The sequence below is a fragment of the Rhyacophila brunnea genome, unplaced genomic scaffold, assembly GCF_057557595.1.
Source record: "Rhyacophila brunnea isolate RB1 unplaced genomic scaffold, BYU_Rbru_1.0 scaffold_12, whole genome shotgun sequence".
Taxonomy (NCBI): Eukaryota; Metazoa; Arthropoda; class Insecta; order Trichoptera; family Rhyacophilidae; genus Rhyacophila; species Rhyacophila brunnea.
In genome coordinates, this window is record NW_028232774.1 from 13,944,399 (window position 1) to 13,963,421 (window position 19,023).

At 33.2% G+C, this 19,023-nt stretch overlaps 1 protein-coding gene across 1 annotated transcript in view; it reads left to right on the forward strand.

Moving 5' to 3' along the window:
* Nucleotides 1-8,222, forward strand: part of LOC147077810 (neurobeachin-like) — a 228,458-nt gene extending 220,236 nt beyond the window's left edge. Inside the window, exon 2 of the mRNA XM_085960835.1 lies at nt 7,835-8,222. Coding sequence (XP_085816961.1) covers nt 7,835-7,897 — 63 coding nt within the window. The 3' untranslated portion in view covers nt 7,898-8,222. The remainder of the gene's footprint in view (nt 1-7,834) is intronic.
* Nucleotides 8,223-19,023: the final 10,801 nt, after the last annotated feature.

The window sequence follows — 19,023 nt, forward strand, 5'->3', positions numbered from 1 at the left end:
TACTTGTTGGCTTACCATATTTTCATTCGTGGTTATGGTTTTTATAGAATACTAGTGGAGGCTTCACCCGCCACGTCGCCTTCGCACCCCATGCCGACCCCGGAATCATTAATAAAAATGTTAGTTTTTGTAAGAACGTCACTGCACCTAGCACTTGCAGGCCGTATTTCATGTCTTTGGGTAAACGGTAGATAAGTACAAATCTTGCAATCGATTTTTAACCAACTTCCCGACTAGCTAGACATTTGAAACTTTTAGAATATATCAGAACACGATGCCAATGCATTCTTTTAATACTTTTAGCCATCTTTAAGTAGAATTGAATTCATTTTCAGTTAATTATGTTTTGTATGAAAGTTATTTCGGAAGAAATCCGTAATTCAATCCACTATTATTGGTTGCTAAGGAGGTAGTCCTAGCAACTAAATTATTAATATATACGTGTGTTACTATGGAAATCAAAATTACATTTTAGTATTCTATATTTGTTTGTTGCAAAATAGCAAAAAAAATGATTTGTTGACAATTGCTTTATTTGTCCTAAATTATTAATACATAGAATTGTCAAGTTTATATGATTCCGAAAAGAAAATTTAAAAACGTGATATATAAAAAGTTCTTTTTATCTTGTATTTATTTTATATTATAGAGTAGAAAAAAACAACTGGTTAATCTCTTTTCTAGTAAACTACTAAATTTAAGAGGTTCCTTAAGAATTTTTTGGTGTCCCGCCAAAATTTTATAATTTTCGCATGACGTGAAAAAGGTTGGCTGGCACTGACATAAGGTATTGTTTCTAGAAGAACAATGCCGCATCGTGTGCACTACTCAAGCTATATAAAGTATCAGGAAACCATACGACCGGAGAGCACGATGGAATTAAATACTTCAGCTCTTTTCTCTTCTGTATAAAAACCTGCCTGCTTATGACAGACACTATTGTATATTTTATGCGGCTTGAAAAACAACCGCCATTCATAATAGTATGTTTTCACTTTATCAAGTGGGTGCTTGGTAGAAAAGTAGGTCCGTTTTTCGCCCTATGAAAAGTAGAAAGAAGGCGAATTTTCTTTTGGCAGTGCTCGGCGGTCCGGTAGATAACCGCAGTCTATTATGTAAAGTGCGGTCATAATTCAGAGAGCGGCCCGGCGCGGTCGAGGGCTGATGTTTATCAATTTTGCTTCATGCCGGCCTGATACTTCCCCACGGTTCGCGCACTCAGCAATGCCCGATTTCAGCGCTTTTTTAAAGCCATGGATTTTTTTTTTTCATTACGTTGAAGAAATTCGCGAAATTAACTTATAACCTAACTCGGCTTAGCAGCAAAGTAACGCATTATTCACCCGAAGTTAATTATTATAAGAATTTTGGGTAGGAAGTTCTTTTAAGTTGAGTCTGTACGTACTTATTTATAAATTTAAACATTCAATTGATGGTATAGTACAGGGATGGGCATACATGAGGTCAACGAGAGCAACATTCTGGATTTTCATATATCGACCCTTAATCGGCAGAACAACGTAAGCGACACTTTTTGGTAAATTGCGTTTTAAACTGAGAACCGTTCAATATCACCTAGCGCGTAAGTGACAAAAATATTAGAGCCCGATCTCATTCGCATGACATTTTTTTAGGGTCTGTGCCTTTTAGCGTTTTAACTTGTACCGCATTATAAAGTAGAGCAAAACAACGTAACCGACGTTATTTGATAGTGTAAGCTACGGTACGGTTTATTCGGTGGTCCGTCTGGTAGTGAGTTGTGCGAAAACCGATTTGGGAGCAAAGTTCGCGCCGTCCAGTAAAACTGGCTGAGATAAAATAAACCTGGTAATAGAGTTTATTAAACAATAATTACCCGCCGTTTCATCTCACTACTGTCGGAATAATCTACGAATAATAGTATCTTCCTGTAGATTTTTGAAATGTTGAAAATATACATAAAATTTATACTGAAAATTTGGATTCTTTGAATGAATCCAATAATGTCGTGATTCAGAATGTTTTCAGAAACGTATTTAATAGACAGTAAGTCAACTTGGGTTTTCATCTACCAAAAAAGATAATAGTGTTCTTTTTGCGAGAAAATAACAAATATGTCTGGTGACAAGAGACTTCGGCTAATTGAAATGGATACTTAGAAATGTCCCCTTACCATAAAGGATAAATGCAAGGAGATGTTCTTTAATGATCTGGCCAAAAGTAAAAATCACAATGATGTTTTGTGCGCAAGTTTTGACCTCGAGAAGGTGCAAAAAACTCCGTAGTCGAAAATACGCATACTATAATGAAAGTATCTATGAAAGTGAAAAAAATAATGGATACTGCTTTTTATGGGGTGAAACTGATGGTAAACGTGGCAGTAATGAGATCTCCGAAATAATGCACAAATCTTTGGATAGGACTGACAAAGCGGGAAAAAATCAAGGATTTATTATACTGTGATTGGTCAGAATAAGAACCGGGCAACACTGGCTATGCTATCTTATATTATGAAAAATTCAACTTTCATTGAATTGATAGAAATACATTTTCTATTACCAGTGGGTCTATTCTGTATTTATCGACAGCTAAAGTGATAAAGTGATAAATATTATCAAACTTAGAGTAGGTTTGTATCATAGAATTAGCACTTATTGTAACAATTACAATACGTTGATTGTAATTGTTGCAATAAGCGCTACATTTTAACAGCACCTCTCTTACTGCTGTTAGAATACAGCACTTATTGCAACAATTACAATACGTTGGTTGTAATTGTTGCAATAAGTACTAATACTTTTATAAAAACCTACCCTAAGTTTGATAATACCTATCACTTTAGCGGTCGATAAAGTATAGAATAGACCCACTGGTCGTACTACGATGCTGGTCGATTCCATTCATGCGAGAATTGAGTCATTTATAATCAGAGTAGTTTGGGCACTATCAGAATGACCCACCATCATTTCCAACGCTAGGTCATCATTTCATATGCAGTATTCCGTGACTGGAAATCTCTCGCTGCTACTTGCATTGCTTCAAAGTTCAAAATTAAATTTGGTGAATTACAAAAGGCATACTTAATTTAAAAAAACTTACTAAATATTGTACCTACTCTGGTGACAGTAGGACTAAACTGTTAGACCTAGAAAATGTCATCAGATCCCGATCAAATGCTGTGATGCTTTAAACGTCAGCCACCCTTGCTGTATAGTGCTAAATCACCAATATCGGAGATCGAGTATAACGATCTTAAAAGTATCCGTGTTAAATGTAATATCCCTCAGAGATGACGGATGAGTTTATGAAACTGCCACGTAGATTATCAGTGGAAGATACTTTACCGGAATCCGATCAGGAAGATGTGAATGAGGATAATACAGCGATTACTGCTTAAAAAATAAGGGACAATAATTTTTTTGTAAGATTACAATTTTATTTTATCATAATTAGTAGGTCCCCGTACTTAATTATGTACGAGTAGATACGTACATATTTCATTTTGAAAAATAACAATACCTAATAATATTAATAATATAAGCGAACCCTTAAAAATACCAATCATTTATTTTTATTTTACCTATGTGGTTAAGTATCTACAAGCAAAAATATTAATTTAAAAAGTATTTTTAATTTATTTAACAACGCCCCCTTTCGTAAAATAAATGGGTACTTATGTTATTTATTTTGATACTTAATTATTAATGCCCTGGCATGATAATAAGCATGAAATTTATAAATAAAAACAACTACGCCAAATAGCGTAAGCGACATGCCTGGAAAAAATATCGCGTCATAGACATAAGCAAAACAGCGTTACCGCCACTATCTCGAAAACTAAAAGCATTAATGCAATTGTTTTATAATTTCCGTATAGGCAGTAACCAATTATTAGTAACCACATTAACAGAATTCATTTTTATAACTAATTACGGAAATAATTAAGAAAAAACCTTCTCCTCTAAAATTTATGAATTGTCGCTTACGTTGTTCTGCCGATTAAGGGTCGATATATAAAGAGCACACCATAAACTAGGTATCAAATGCACAAATTTAAATTTAACTACATTTCTACAGAAATATTAATTGCTATATAAAGTATTGCTACCTATATCAAATCTCCCACGATGGCCGCGCAGCTTAAGCGTCGGACTATAGCGTCATGGGTCCCAGGTTCGAATCCTGGTTCTGGCAAATACACATATTGTTTTTCAAGTCAGAGTATGGACCTAATAGGTTGAGCAAGTGGCTGACATCCATTTCTCGTAAAAACAAAAATCTATTAAGGCTCTGTGGAGGCCCATATGATCTTATTAGGATCGGACATGGTTTAAAAAATACATATATAAGTAAATAAAAAATGAGAAATAAAACACAACATAATCAGTTCAAAATTTATTTAATAAAAATAAAATTTGCAGATGGTTTTGGTTAGTTTTTAAAATCAATGAAACCCTGCCGAATCCAAACCATGATAGTTTTGGTATATTTTGGGTGATACGACAAAATTGTGCACACTTTTTCTTTTATACTTATTTGTTTTCGTTGAATTAAGAATATATTTAAATACACATATTGTTGGTTATTTTTTTTTAAATTCATTAAGCCCTGCCTAAACCAAACTATAATAATATATAAAAAATATTATTCTATCAAATCTATAAAATAATTTTACATATTTTATAGATAGCCGAGTATTTCTTGATTATTATCTGTTATGGCTTGGTTTCGCAGGGTTTAATTGAATTTTAAAAACTTACCAACACCATCCCTAAATTGTAGTCTTATTCCAATGAAAACAATTACGTATGACTAACAAATTTTAATGTGCACTATTTATCGCGGATCTTAACAGTCTATCTCCACCCTTCGCCACCGGTATATACCAACTTCTATAGACACTGTTACGTTATTTTTGTGCGCTCATACTATAACGTCACGTGATCTTTGCGTGTTGATCTGTCATAGCAGATACGGGATTTAGATTTACGTCAATAATATAGTATGTATTATCGTCGTTTTTGATCACCACGATTGTAGTTTTTTAATAATCGAAGAGGCACTATCCGCATATGTGCGAATTCAATATCATACGACACTTTTTATAACAACGGAAAAACGCGAATAATATAAAAATAAAAGGACATTAAATAATTACAAGATAAAAAGAACTTTTTAAATGCAACGTTTTTAAATTTTCTGTTGAATTATTATTCTCAATACTAGCTGAGCCAGCTGGCTCTCGCCAGTCTGTCTCGCTAGGTCTTGCAGACGGCTTGGCGGTATTGGATATTAATATAATTGTGAAGTATGCATAGGCGGCGCCATAATTTTCCCTTCGTCATAGATTTTCATTCACCTCAGACAGTTTGATATTTCGCTGAAAAATAAATATGAATGAATGAGAACAATATCTGTAAATTGTAGTCTTAGTTCAATGTAAATAAATACGTATAACTAACAACGTTTAGTCTGTACTATCTATGGTGGATCCACCCTACCTCCACCCATCGCCACTGCAGGATAGTCTTATTTTTCACACATTTAGATTATTGCGATATAATACGTTTTATTTATTCAATGGAATCACCTTAGATTGCACCCACTATTTCTTATAATAAGTCTTTTAAGATACTCGTAATTACCACTCTGAAGGGGTGTGTCCATATGCTTTGCTTAGGAGCAAAAATGGTACTTTATTTTAAAATTCGTAAGTTCTTAATATACTAATGAATAAATTTCAACATGCTAAAATTATTATTTAACAAATTATCTTTGTGGGGAAATAAAAAAAATATTATTTTTATCATGTACAAAAATGGTAAAAGAAACAGGTAGGTACTTACTTATTGTACCTAATTGTGTCGTATAAAGATCATAATTGACTATATTTGACTATAAGTATATATTTCACTTAGAAGAAATAAAAGATGAAATAGCAAACAACATGCATAATATCATTATCAAAAGAAACATTATTGCAATTTAATTTTTATTAATATTAATAATTACTAATGATATAAAAGAAGAAGAAAGGTTACTGTAATTTTATATGTAATTATTATTATAAAATATATACCTAAACATTATTAATGTTTAATTACTTGTATTAAACGTCACATGAATTCCATTTACCAACGAAATGTAAAAATAATACAATTATTACAGAATCACGATAACTACCTATCCATTTTATATGGAAGTGTGTGATACTTCGACATCCAATAGTATCTATCTGACATTTATAGTCAATTTTTCAGGGGGTTCAAAAAACTGTTTTTGTCGGTATCAGTATTATTTTTATTTTTCAAGTGAAATGATTTAATATTAGTACTAAAACAGTCATTTAAAGATGTATGAAAATTGTAATGTCATAATAAAATAAATCACGCAGATAGATAATATTTCTTTTTAGTTTCGAGACACTTCGATGCAGATAGACACTATTTTCCACGTCAAATTTGAGCATTTTAGGATTTTTTTCGTAGAACAATAATATTTCCATTCGACCATTTTGTACAATATACACCAATAACCTAGAATTTGCCAAAACTGCAGATAGATACTATTTTCAGATCACAGTCAACTTACTATAATATTGAGAAGAGCGTAATATGTACCTATATAATGTAGTTTCTTATTAGGTCTGAAATTATTCAATTTATTGATGGAATTATTAAAATTATCTTCATCTTACAATAAATGTCTTGATTGAAATTGATTATTTATGGGTGCTAATAGAAATGTCACATTTTTTCGATTAGGTACTTATTCCTGCAAATTCTAAATTTGAAATCTGATACGTCAAATGAACTTGTTTTGCGAAAGAAAACAAATGACAATCTAAGTCTATTAGTTTGACAGATAAAAAGCAGTGGCATGGTTTTAGATTATATTTTTGTAGTAATTAGTGAGGAAATATGTATTTATTTTGTGTTAAAACTCAAGAATACGCCAATGTGCTACTTACAGATTTGAATAATTTTGTGGAATATTAATTTAGATATTTTGCAATATTGATTATATAAAAAGTATTAAACGACATTATAATCAATTTGAGGTACACGGACTGCAAGATGCGAAAATGTATGGTGACGGATATAAAACGCGATTTAAAAACGATAGTATCTGTGATTGTGTCGAGTTTTATCAGATTGTGCCCGATTCAAATGGAAGTAGATTCGGGACTCTAAAAATTGAAGTGAATTCCTTTAATAATCAACAAAACGGTGTTTAAATAAAAAAGTTGACGTATTTTCCAAAATTTCTTAGGATAATAATATATAGGAGATGCTCAAGCTTGTTCTTGATATGAAGTAAATAAAAAACAAACAAATATAGAATACTGAAATGTCATTTTGACATTTCATTTTGATTTCCATAGTAACGCACGTATATATTAATAATTTAGTTGCTATGACGACCTCCTTAGCAACCAATAATAGTATTTTACTTTTTACAGATTTTTCTGAAATAACTTTCCATACAAAACAGAATTAACTGAAAATGAATTCAATTCTGCTTAAAGATGACTAAAAGTATTATAAGAATGCATTGGTATCGTGTTCTGATATATTCTAAAAGATTCAAATGTCTAGCTAGTCGGGAAGTTAGTTAAAAATCGATTGCAAGATTTGTACTGGACAAACAACCACCGGACAAACAAGAATACGAGCTAATAAAAACTTTCTAAAATAGGACGTGTTTATTAAAATTAAACCGCGATCACAATAATACGTCGGTTTGCAAGTTTTACCGATGCTTTGTTGTGTTGGTAACCATTTCTATATACATAAAAATGTGAGTAAAATTTTCTTTCCCTATGTATTAATTCTACGTTTTTCTTTTATTTCAGGTAAGTTCCGGAAAAGACCTCGGAATGTCGGATACTAAGGAAGTACCTACCTCAGGGGTATGATTTTATTACCTAATAATGACATCATGCCAAAAGAAACTTCGCAGTTGTATTTTTTATATATATTTTCTTCACAAAAAGTATAAATAAAAATATGTGTCGGTTGGGTGAATAAATTCAATTTACAATATGACTCGCTTTTCATATCATTTCGTATATCTAGTCCACCTTGTCGGATCTTGATTTATTGGAAAACGTTCACTTTGAGACATTAGAATGATATTTTATTTATTTATTTATTTTAAAAAAAGACACTGAGCACATAACAAATTATTAATTCAAGACAACATAACATTTAAAATACAAAGTACAGGTAAATCAACTTAGCAAAGAAAAAAACAAACAAAAAAATAATTTTATAGCAAAAGAAATGAAATTTTAAAAAAACAACAATCATTCAAGAAAAATACAAATTTAAAATTAAAATAGAATTAAAAAAAAAAAAATACATATTGCATCGTTAAAATTGTCTACACCTCTAGGGAGTGCATTGACCATCCGTAAAACCCTCGCTATTGGTGCCTGGTGAGACTGACACGAGGCAACAGTTTTCACCCAAAATAGGTGATAGGTAATAACCATGCATGTAATTGACGGGTGCATATAGATTCAAATTTTGCAGAATATCAGAATTGGAAACTATACCATGTGAGAGCAGGGGAAAATACTTTAAGAGCAAAAGTAACCTACGAGATTTAAGAGAGTGAAAGGCGAGCATGCCTTGAAGAAAGAGCTAGTCGGAAAATACTCGTCTGAAAAACTGTCAAAGAGAAAATATTTATATACATTAAAAAAAAGATTTGTATTTGTGTATTGTTGACAATCGCGAACAACTGACGTCAATGTGTATTGGTATCATTATTACTATTATTATCTTATCTATTATATATATATATATACTAGCTGACCCGGCAAACGTTGTTCTGCCATATAAATTATTTCTAGTGAATATTTTGGTTGTTAAATAAAAAATAACGAATGTATCGTAAGTGTGTGGGGATGGGATCTATGACAGAAAGAGGAATAGAGCGCTGTAGACGATGACCGCCGATAAAAACAAAAAAACATCAACCATTCATTTTCTCAATTCAAAATGAATAATGATATTCATAATGAATGAATTACCTGTGACAGGATCTCGTTGTTTAATGTTTATGCAATATCCGTCTTGTCCCTTCCAGAAAATTAGCGGATATCGGAGAGCGTCGTATGAACGGTGTGTGTCAGCGATGAACTCCAGATTATTGTTTCTTCTTCGAATCACGATTTCTCGCGCCGATGTGCGGTCGTCAACCATGATTCCAGCAATGTCGTCAACAACAGGTGCAGTGCTCTCCAGCTAGTGTTTTATCAGGATTGATGACAATAGCGTGATTGTCACTTTGCAATTCGTGCATGTGTGCTTTGAAGAATTTCAATAATTCATTGTGCTCATTCAACAGGGCGTCCAGTTCGCCGACGATACGCCTGGAAATAGGCGAATTGAGGCCATTGTAGCCGCAACGTGCATCCACATGATTGATGTCCTCACCGCCCATGAAGTAGATTTGTAAAAATTTATGTGGTTCGTTTGGCATTGGCAGCAATGAGCCTACTTTGTGGTATACTTGGCCTTTGATTTTGAACGTAGAATGGAATTGTTGACCATTTGCCGCAGTATTGTGAACTATTTCTGTTGCTCCGAACGAAGTCATTTGGAATTATGAATTGAATGTGCGAATGGACTTCAGGAACAGGTTTGAATCTGGAACCGTGCCGATGAGCAAGCCGTTCAATGGTTCTGGTGGTATCTCAATTTCTGGTAGTTGCACTTTTCCTGATGCGCAACACATCCCGGCTGACTCATGTTTGAATTTGAGCGCATGACAATGGGGATATTCTTTGTCCATAGCACCAATCAGCACTTTCGGATGAGCGGAATATTCAATATCTGGCTCGTACTCGAATGCGAGACGAAGGAACGAAGCGGATGTAAATGTTCGATGTACTTGTTGGCGTTGTCGGTCATTTGCTCTGCGTGTGTTAACTACGAACCGGCGCGCTTGGCTCCGTTCCAATTGTCGTTGTTGATTTCGTTCAGCTCGTGCCTCTTATGATTGAGATGCACGCAATTGCGACATGCTTACACGCACGTTTTTGTTATCTTGTTGGATTTGTTCGTCTGTTCTTTCTGCTCTACTATTTCGCATGTTTGTTGCTTTATTCGTTCGACGGCCTAAATGCCCCCCCTTGCGTCTTGCTGGCATTGTGCACTGTAATACACGCACATAAAAATAGATAAATTAAAATAAATCGTACAAAATTTTGCACGCCCTGCGTTGTGATATGCAGAATGAAATGTCAAAATGACGCGACGCTTCTCTTGAATTCTTCTCGGACGTAGCGCCATCTGTCATTCAACAACATAAATAATTTCGTTCTGTTTGAAATACGAACGACGGTTAAATTTGTTCATACAAATAATAAAATCGCGATTAAAAAATGGGAGGGTGGGGGTAGGAGGGTTAAAAATTTGGGGTTATAGGTATTTTTTATGCCAAATAATAAAAAAAATACAAAAAAAAATTGTCAAAAAAATAAAAGAAAATTTTTCTGGATAGAGATACCCTAATCACCTAGCGGTATGAAATATACTTGTTGACCTATTCTCATACCTAACAAATATACATAAAAAAAATCATAAAAATCGGTCGAGCCATTTCGGAGGAGTTCGACCACAAACATCGTGACAAGAGATTTTTATATATATAGAGATATATGCAACCTTTCCGAGTTCTTCTTTGTCTTTTCCGATCATCAACCTAACCAAAATACCACAAGTATTTTCATGTTGTGATCGTCTCCGCGGGTTATGTGAACGCGAGTCAACGTAAGCAAACCGATGAAAGTCCATCTCGAATCTGGAGTTTGCTGATTATGGAATCGTTTTCATTACGTAAAACTATTTTTTCAAATACATTAATCACACAAATTAGCAACCTGCCTACAGTAACTATTGTATAAATTATTATAAACTGTATATGAGAAAAAACGTATTCATTGAACTGTCATTAATAGGATAGAACTCCATTACAATAAAATTAAATTAAAGTTTTTTTTGTTAGCTGTACAATATTTAGATTATTTTTCGTGCTATAAAACAACCATCTGAATTTTTCGTGGACAGTTCTGATTTCCGACGACACTAGTTTTGATTTGTGGGAAAGGTATTGCTTACTTAAACTGACGCTACAGACCATTCAGGTCCGTGGCCGACTGCACAACCGTCCTCCAGGAATCTAAATATCTAAATCTCGAGTTCTTTCTCTATCCCGTCGGTCACACTCATTCTCTCTGCGTCCCTCCTCCCATCTCCTATGGGGTCCATCGCATCTAACAACGTGATCAGCCCATCAGAGTATTCGCGCCCTGAAGACATTGACTATATTCATATTGGGTTTATATATATTGAAGACCAAAATGTGTGTTGTTTATTTATGATCTTCCACTGATGACTGACAGTAAACATACTAAATTATTTACAAATGTATTACCGTATAGTGAACGACTAATAATACATCCTACCCTACCTACACGGTGGACTTACCTAACCTCCTTGAGACGGAAGATGCGCGTCGGCTGATATATGTTCCGGAAATGAAATATGTCACATACGTTTGTTGCCGAATCTCTACGTATGAACTTACATTTTTATCCAGTTAGAATTATTATTTACAGCAAATGTGCGAATGGAAACGTGTACGGCTCCCAATAATGACATTCTATTAAATAAAAATGCTAAAAGAGTGTATAAAGAAAGCGCTGCAAAAACAGACGTAGTGCGATGAAATGTTTTATATTTTGTCGAACAAGTCAAGTTTTCTATATTTTTATTTTAACGTAGAATATATCTGGCTAAAACGCAATGGAAAATTTTGAATATACGTCTCATGGATTTTAAAATACACATTATCGGTGTTTATTGATTGTGTGGATATATATATTGTGCCGAACCGTGTAATTTTCTAAATATATCTCCTATATCTCGCTTTTCCGGGAAACCTGTTATACAAAGAGCCATAAGAGATGAATTTATCTTAGGTACTGTTATGTTCTTCAAGGAAGTAGGCAAAGCAATCAGGTGACTTGGGTTGACAGGAACCTGATGTGGTATGATGGTTTATCCTTCCTTTATCTCTTTACCAAAGACTGGAGTCTGGACTTATGTGCAACTCCTGGTTGGTATTCACAGCTGTTTTGTTTAAAAAGTAAAGTGTAAAGTTTTGAAGGTATTTGTTAGGTGATTTACTTTCAAGGATGATATAGACTATAAAGGAAACAATAAAGCTTTCACAAAAGTTAAAACATTAAGAGCATACATAAGTCAAACGACAAATAATTTTCAACAGTAGGTGGGACGAAATTTTTCACTCGTCGCCAATCGGAGATCGACAGTCTAGGTGTAAGCACGTCAATTTTTTTTGTGACGACGTCGGAGGAATATATTCTTAAATCGTCTGAAGATGACTAAAAAGCATTACCCATTTACTTGAAAAAGAAAACATGTCAATGAATATACTATTATTATTACTAATATAACAATAACATAACATTAAATGGACGCGTGTTGATTTTTTATGACAAATTATATTTCGTTCGACTCGCGTCATTTGCTCAATACGCGCATCGCTTAGACACGATTTTTAGACCATGCCTCAACTGAAGTATAGCCTTAAGGTGATCCATCAGTGAAACGGCAAATAATTTTCAACTATAGGCGCGACGAAATTTTGGACTCGCTCGCATTCTGTGAGAGAACGTCGAGCTGGAAACACGTCACTTTGTTTCGTGATGGCGACGGGCCAATTAATTCTTAAATCGTGTAAAGATGACTAAAAATGTTACCCATTTACTTTAAAAAGAAAACATGTCAATGAATATATTATTATTGTTACTAATAGAACATACGTTAAAGTGCCCACCACCACCCGTCATATATGCACAACCGTGGATATGCACGACCGCTTTCTATATAAACAGAACATAACATGGACGTATGTTGGATTTATATGACAAATTATATTTCGTTTGACATGCGTCATTTGCACCCGCGACCCGCAATCCGCGCATCGCCTAGCCACGATCTTTTTAGACCGTGGCTCAGCTGATGTACAGCCTTAAAGTTTCAACGGAAATACATATACAGCGGACAAGATTTATGCATTAATAAAAAGAATTAAAAACAATAGACCAAGGCGCTAGATTCGTGGCCCTTTTCATAATAAATTTTGGTGATATCATATTAATTAGTTTATTGACTTCTTGTGCATGATATCCGGACGTGTGTCCATAGCATTATGCTGGCCCACACTTGTGTTCATCAAGTTAAACTAGTTCTGTTATGTATTGCATCATATTTGGCCATTGCTTATTAACCCTTATTAACTTGCAAAGTTTGGTAGGTATAACATATTCTGAAATTTGGGAGGACCTATGCCAGTATGCTGAAATTTAGGATATTTAATTAATTATAGCATAAAACTAACACATAGATTAACAAACTTGCCGCAGTTTACAATATTTATAACAATAAATTGACATGTTAGATAATATGACATAGAATACTCCGAATTATTAAGAAATTTCTTTAGACCACTCCCATTTTTTAAATTCTTAATCACTAACATTCACTGAAATTGTGACGGTTGTACTTCACACTATAAAAATAATGCAGTATTTTCCATACCTTACATATTATTATCGGTAACAAAATTTAGCGGGAAAAAGTTCTCGATTTATGATAAAATTTTCGGATAATATGATGTTCTTGTTCTCTCTCGTCTCTTCGGTGGGTATTATAACAAATTTTCGTTCACTATGGTAATTGAACATAAACAAAATCTTAATCCTCAGGCGAAATTTTTATAAGTTTCAATTTGTGTTATATAACGTGGTTTCGGCTTAGTAATTGTCCATAACAATATGGAAAGTACACATTTGAATATTATTTAATTAAAAATGAATGTCCATCCCAGGGAACTCAGAAATAATGGAAACTGAAATACACAACGGGTAAGGCGATAGCAGCTAAACGACTTGAGTAAGGAAGAATCCGGGTTAAACTTACACACGTGTCTCGAATACGTTTTACGTCGAATACTGAAAACTGCTCTCGGATTATGCATTTACGCTCATTTAATGTTGGTGTATTACACACACTATTGCACGTGCATAATGCGTGCTTCAGTTTCGTAGGACACTCACACATTCAAAAGCCTGCTCTGCTCCACCATGCGGCGTATTGAATATAGGCCATCGGTATTCTATTTATTATCTGTTCTGTGGTCCATCCATATCTTTAGTCAATGACGTGTGTTTCAACCGAATCCGGTGTGCTTAAATGATGCATAAATAGGATTTAAAAGAGTACCAACTTTGCGAGTGTGGTGACATTCAGATCCCGTGATATTGTCATGACTGCACTTTGTCCAAAATAATTAATAGTTAGATAATTAAATATAGATAATAAAATAAAAAATAATTTCTATGGCGTTTAATCGGATATTAATAAATATAGATTGTTCATAAAAATAAAAATTAATTTTATGTAATGATTTTTGATGTGTATAAATGTTTTGAAAAATACGTAGTTTTAACTCATCGCTCAATTTTAAGTCGTCATTGAATTACTGTGTCGTTGTCATTGGTGTGTAGTAGTAATATCGTATTGTCTTCTTATGTCTCGTAAGTATATCTAACAAGTGTACTCTTTTTCTCAGATCTCCACAGCTTACTTCTTTCCAAAAGTCACCCTTTGCCACTGATATATATACCTATATGTTTATGTTAAATGTCATATAAGTATACTACTTCAATGATTAGTATTGAAATATGGATTAATAAACGTTGATTATTAGAATGTTATAAATGATTTCTGTTATTAACACCACTACAGGACTATACCTGAAAATTATACCACGGTTATCACGGATAGCATTAGTAATCAAGCATAAAAAATGTGTTATGACATGACATAAATATAATATTAAAAAATATTTTTTTACTGTGCAAATAAACGTTACGCTTAGCTAAAAACATGCATACATCAAATAATCTCAAACGCTTTTCATTTTTTACACCCGCACATCAGTAACTACTTGTCCACAGTAGGTAAAGTTGTGAGCTCCACTGCGAATTGAATGTCTCTATTTTTAGAATAGAAAGAAATATTCTTTGTGGGTGAAAATCGTAATCTAAAAACAACTTTCTGGCGTCTACGTGATTTGTATTAATGGACCGCAACTCTCCGCCATGCTTAAAAAGGGTGGCGAGCTCTCAAAATGAGTAATATTTCTTAGGAATTACCCCGTGATTACTCTGGAACTCGTAATTCAATTTTCAAACGACTCTTCTAAGGCTATGTGTGCCTGATACTTTTCTATACTAAATAGCTACTCTTTTTTACCTCTTTTGTGTATTAACTATTATTGATGACTGAACACTAATAATTATATACTCGTATTAATAAAATATTCAACCCATTGTTAGGGTAGCTATGTGAGAACGAACGAACGAACGTTAGAACCTGAACCGTATTTAAAGGTCTCAATAATTACTCTTATTAGGTTATGCTTGCCTGGTATTTAGGTATTACGATTTTTTTTTGTGTGTGAATGATATTATCTGAAAATCTCCTCTTATGAGTTCTTTTAACATTAAACCGGTTTAAGATGTATGCCAACTTTCAGGGACCCAAAAGCTGTAGCCGAAAATCCTTTAATCAATGTATAAACGTGTTTTCAATTTTGGAACAACCCTAACGATGTTATGTGCGCCTAATACATTTTTTTTACTTGATTCATTTTATAAATACGATATTATGAATGAGTCACAGATAAAGGCCTCCCCACACCCGAATCCTCTCACAGTGATATAGCTACATTGTCATCTCCAGAATATATATATATATATTGTTGACATTCCCATATTGTAAATATATAACTACCATACTGCTTATATACACATTACTGAAATACACTATAATACGTTCATTTAGATTTTAGAGTATAAACAGTAAGGAGTCTTAACACTGTATCAGTTTGAAATACATAGGTATTCCCCAGTTGCCCTAAGGAAATGTGTATTGCTCGAAGGCGAATTCCGTAAACTATTGAAATGGAACAGTACAAAACTTACATAAATTAAAATTCTATCATTTACCCTCAGCCGATAGTAATATGTAATAATTAAATGTTTGAATGCAGTGTTATTTATCTAAATTAAACAAAGGAAACAAATGTAGATAATTGTGACAGACGGAATAAGGTATTGGCCTCTCACGCCGGGTTCGATTCCGGTGAGGTCACAATAGATGTTTCTGTGATTGTTTCACTACCGCTACGATACCGTACTACTGAGTCTCGTAGTCAAGTTTAATGATAAAAAAAAATATTGTTAATATTTTTATTGTCCTTTCTAGGCGTTTCGTGCAATTTGTTAAATGCGTGGCCAATCTGATCAATGTAGCACATTCAAACTCAATTTTAACTCACTGGAAACAATTTTGAAAATAGACTACCTCGTACAATTTAAATAAAGTGTCATGCAGATCAGTAATGGAGTTATGTAAATGTGCCTCGAACGAAAAAGAAAATCTCAGAAGTCCCTTTTTGTTTTTAAAAGTTTTTTCGTTTGTTGTGGCAACTTTTTTTGTTTCCATTTACGACTCGGGCTAGTACCATCAATAAACTCTCTTATATATAGAAAACATTATATATGTTGGCACTTTTGAAGTAGACATGGTATATTTTATATGTATTACCACTTTCACCTATAATTCAACCGAAGTACTACGTGTTTTTGAAACATAACCACTCCGGGATAAATAATATATTTTCTCTTCACACGCTATCAATTTCGGGCCTGCCTAAAACTGAAGAATCCTTGCTGATTTATTTATGTTATCAATTATTTACTTTTGATACTGAAAATATAAACTATATCTTGTTACGAGAGCGTATGTGTCTTAAGTGAAGAACGTAGATTTGCAATTGCCACAATAATTTCATTGAACACTGGTATCGTCCGCTATTCATTTATTCAACGATACATATTGATATGTACCAAGTTAAGGTATTCCAAATAATTACTAATTGCGAAATGTATTCTTATCAATATTTAAATATTACGTATTTTTTTTCATTAAGACGGTACTTCAGTGAAACGGCAAATAATTTTCAACTACAGGTGCGACGAAATTTTGGACGCGCTGGCAATCGGATAGCGAACGTCGAGGTGTCCGCACCTCGATTTGTTTTGTCATGTCGTCGGATGAAAATATTCTTAAATCGTGTAAAGATGACTAAAAACTTTACCCATTTACTTGAAAAAGAAAACATGTCAATGAATGTATTCTTATTGTTACTAATAGAACAATAAACAGAACATTTAATGGACGCATATTGGATTGCACAAATTATATTTTGGACGATTGGACAAATTATATTTCGTTGGCACGCGTCATTTGCACAATCCGCGCATCGCCTAGCCACGATCTTTTTAGACCATTCCTCAACTGAGGTATAGCCTTAAAGAACAGGACAAACACTATTGTGACACAGAGGCACTTGAATTCTAACCTTTGCCAATTATGTTGATTAAAACGTGGAAAAACATAGAACGAAACATTTTTTAGATTTGCTGATTTGCCAATAAGGTCTGTCGCCCATTGCTACGGTCAGGCGGTCAGACGCATCCACGTATCAGGTCGATGCAATTCGGGTGAATATTTCGTTGTCTATTCGGATGTGAATATATTTCGCGAGGGTTGAAGGGGTGTGATGAAAAAAATCTGCGAATAACGGCGTGGCCGCATGGAATTTATTACCACGCGAAATATCCTAATAGTCCCAGATTTTTTTACTTAGTTGCTACATCCTGCATTTTGTGTGTGCGTTTAGCCGTCGTAATGGACGGCGGATTTAAGAGCCAACAAAAGGTCAGGTGTAGTATAAAAAACGAAAAAATACAAATGAAACACAGGTTAAGGAATAAAGCATTTCTCTGTCTTTTTCGAATAAAATGTATGTTTCTGAAGCAGATAAGAATCTATCATTTATAGACTGTCTGGCATTGAAAGTTCTAATTACTTTGACAAGATAGTCGAGCGTTAAGAAATTCAGTAACTAATCTGAATTTGCAAATATTTAAGTTAAATTTACGAATAACTTTAAAACATTATATGATGGTTTGTTTAATCTAGCTTACAAGTTGTACAGACGAAAACCTAAATCAAAATAATACAAAATAATAATTTTATTTTATGAAACGGCTTAATACAAAATAATTACAAGTTAAAAAGAATTTTTTATATACCACGTTTTTAAATTTCCTGTTGAATCATATAAACTTGACAATTCTATGTATTAATAAAAACTTTTTATTGTACTTGATAGAAATACTGAATAAATATTATAGAATACAGAAAATAAATGTCATTTTGACATTTCATATTGATTTCCATAGTAACGTACGTATATATTAATAATTTAGTTGCTATGACCAACTTAGCAACCAATAATAGTGAGTAGTAAATATTACTTTTAACGATTTTTTTCCGAAACATACAAAACAGAATTAACTGAAAATGAATTCAATTCTGATTATAGATGGCTGAAGTATTAAAATAATGCATTGTCGTCGTATTCTGATATATTCTAAAAGTTTCAAATGTCTAGCTAGTCGGGAAGTTAGTTGAAAATCTTAAACAAACAAGAAAAAAATTGTACTGCACAAGAAAAAATCTGTACCGGACAAACAAGAATACGTGCTAATAAAAACGTGGTAAAATATACAGTTAACTAAATAACTGGGAGTGGGCCTATTTTCTAATTGTAAAGTTTTGTTTGTAAACTGTTGAATTATAATTCATTAAAGAAGTTCGTTTCTCATCATTATGATGGATATATGTCATATTGTTACCAGCAGTTTAATTAATAAATAAAATGATTTACTTGCCTAATTAAAATTATTAATCATAGGAATTATATTGTAATGACGAATTTAATTAAAGTATATTAAAATATAGCACACATTTTTATTAAGAATAAACAAATACGTATTACGGGAATAAAAGGTGTTTTTCGAGTGCT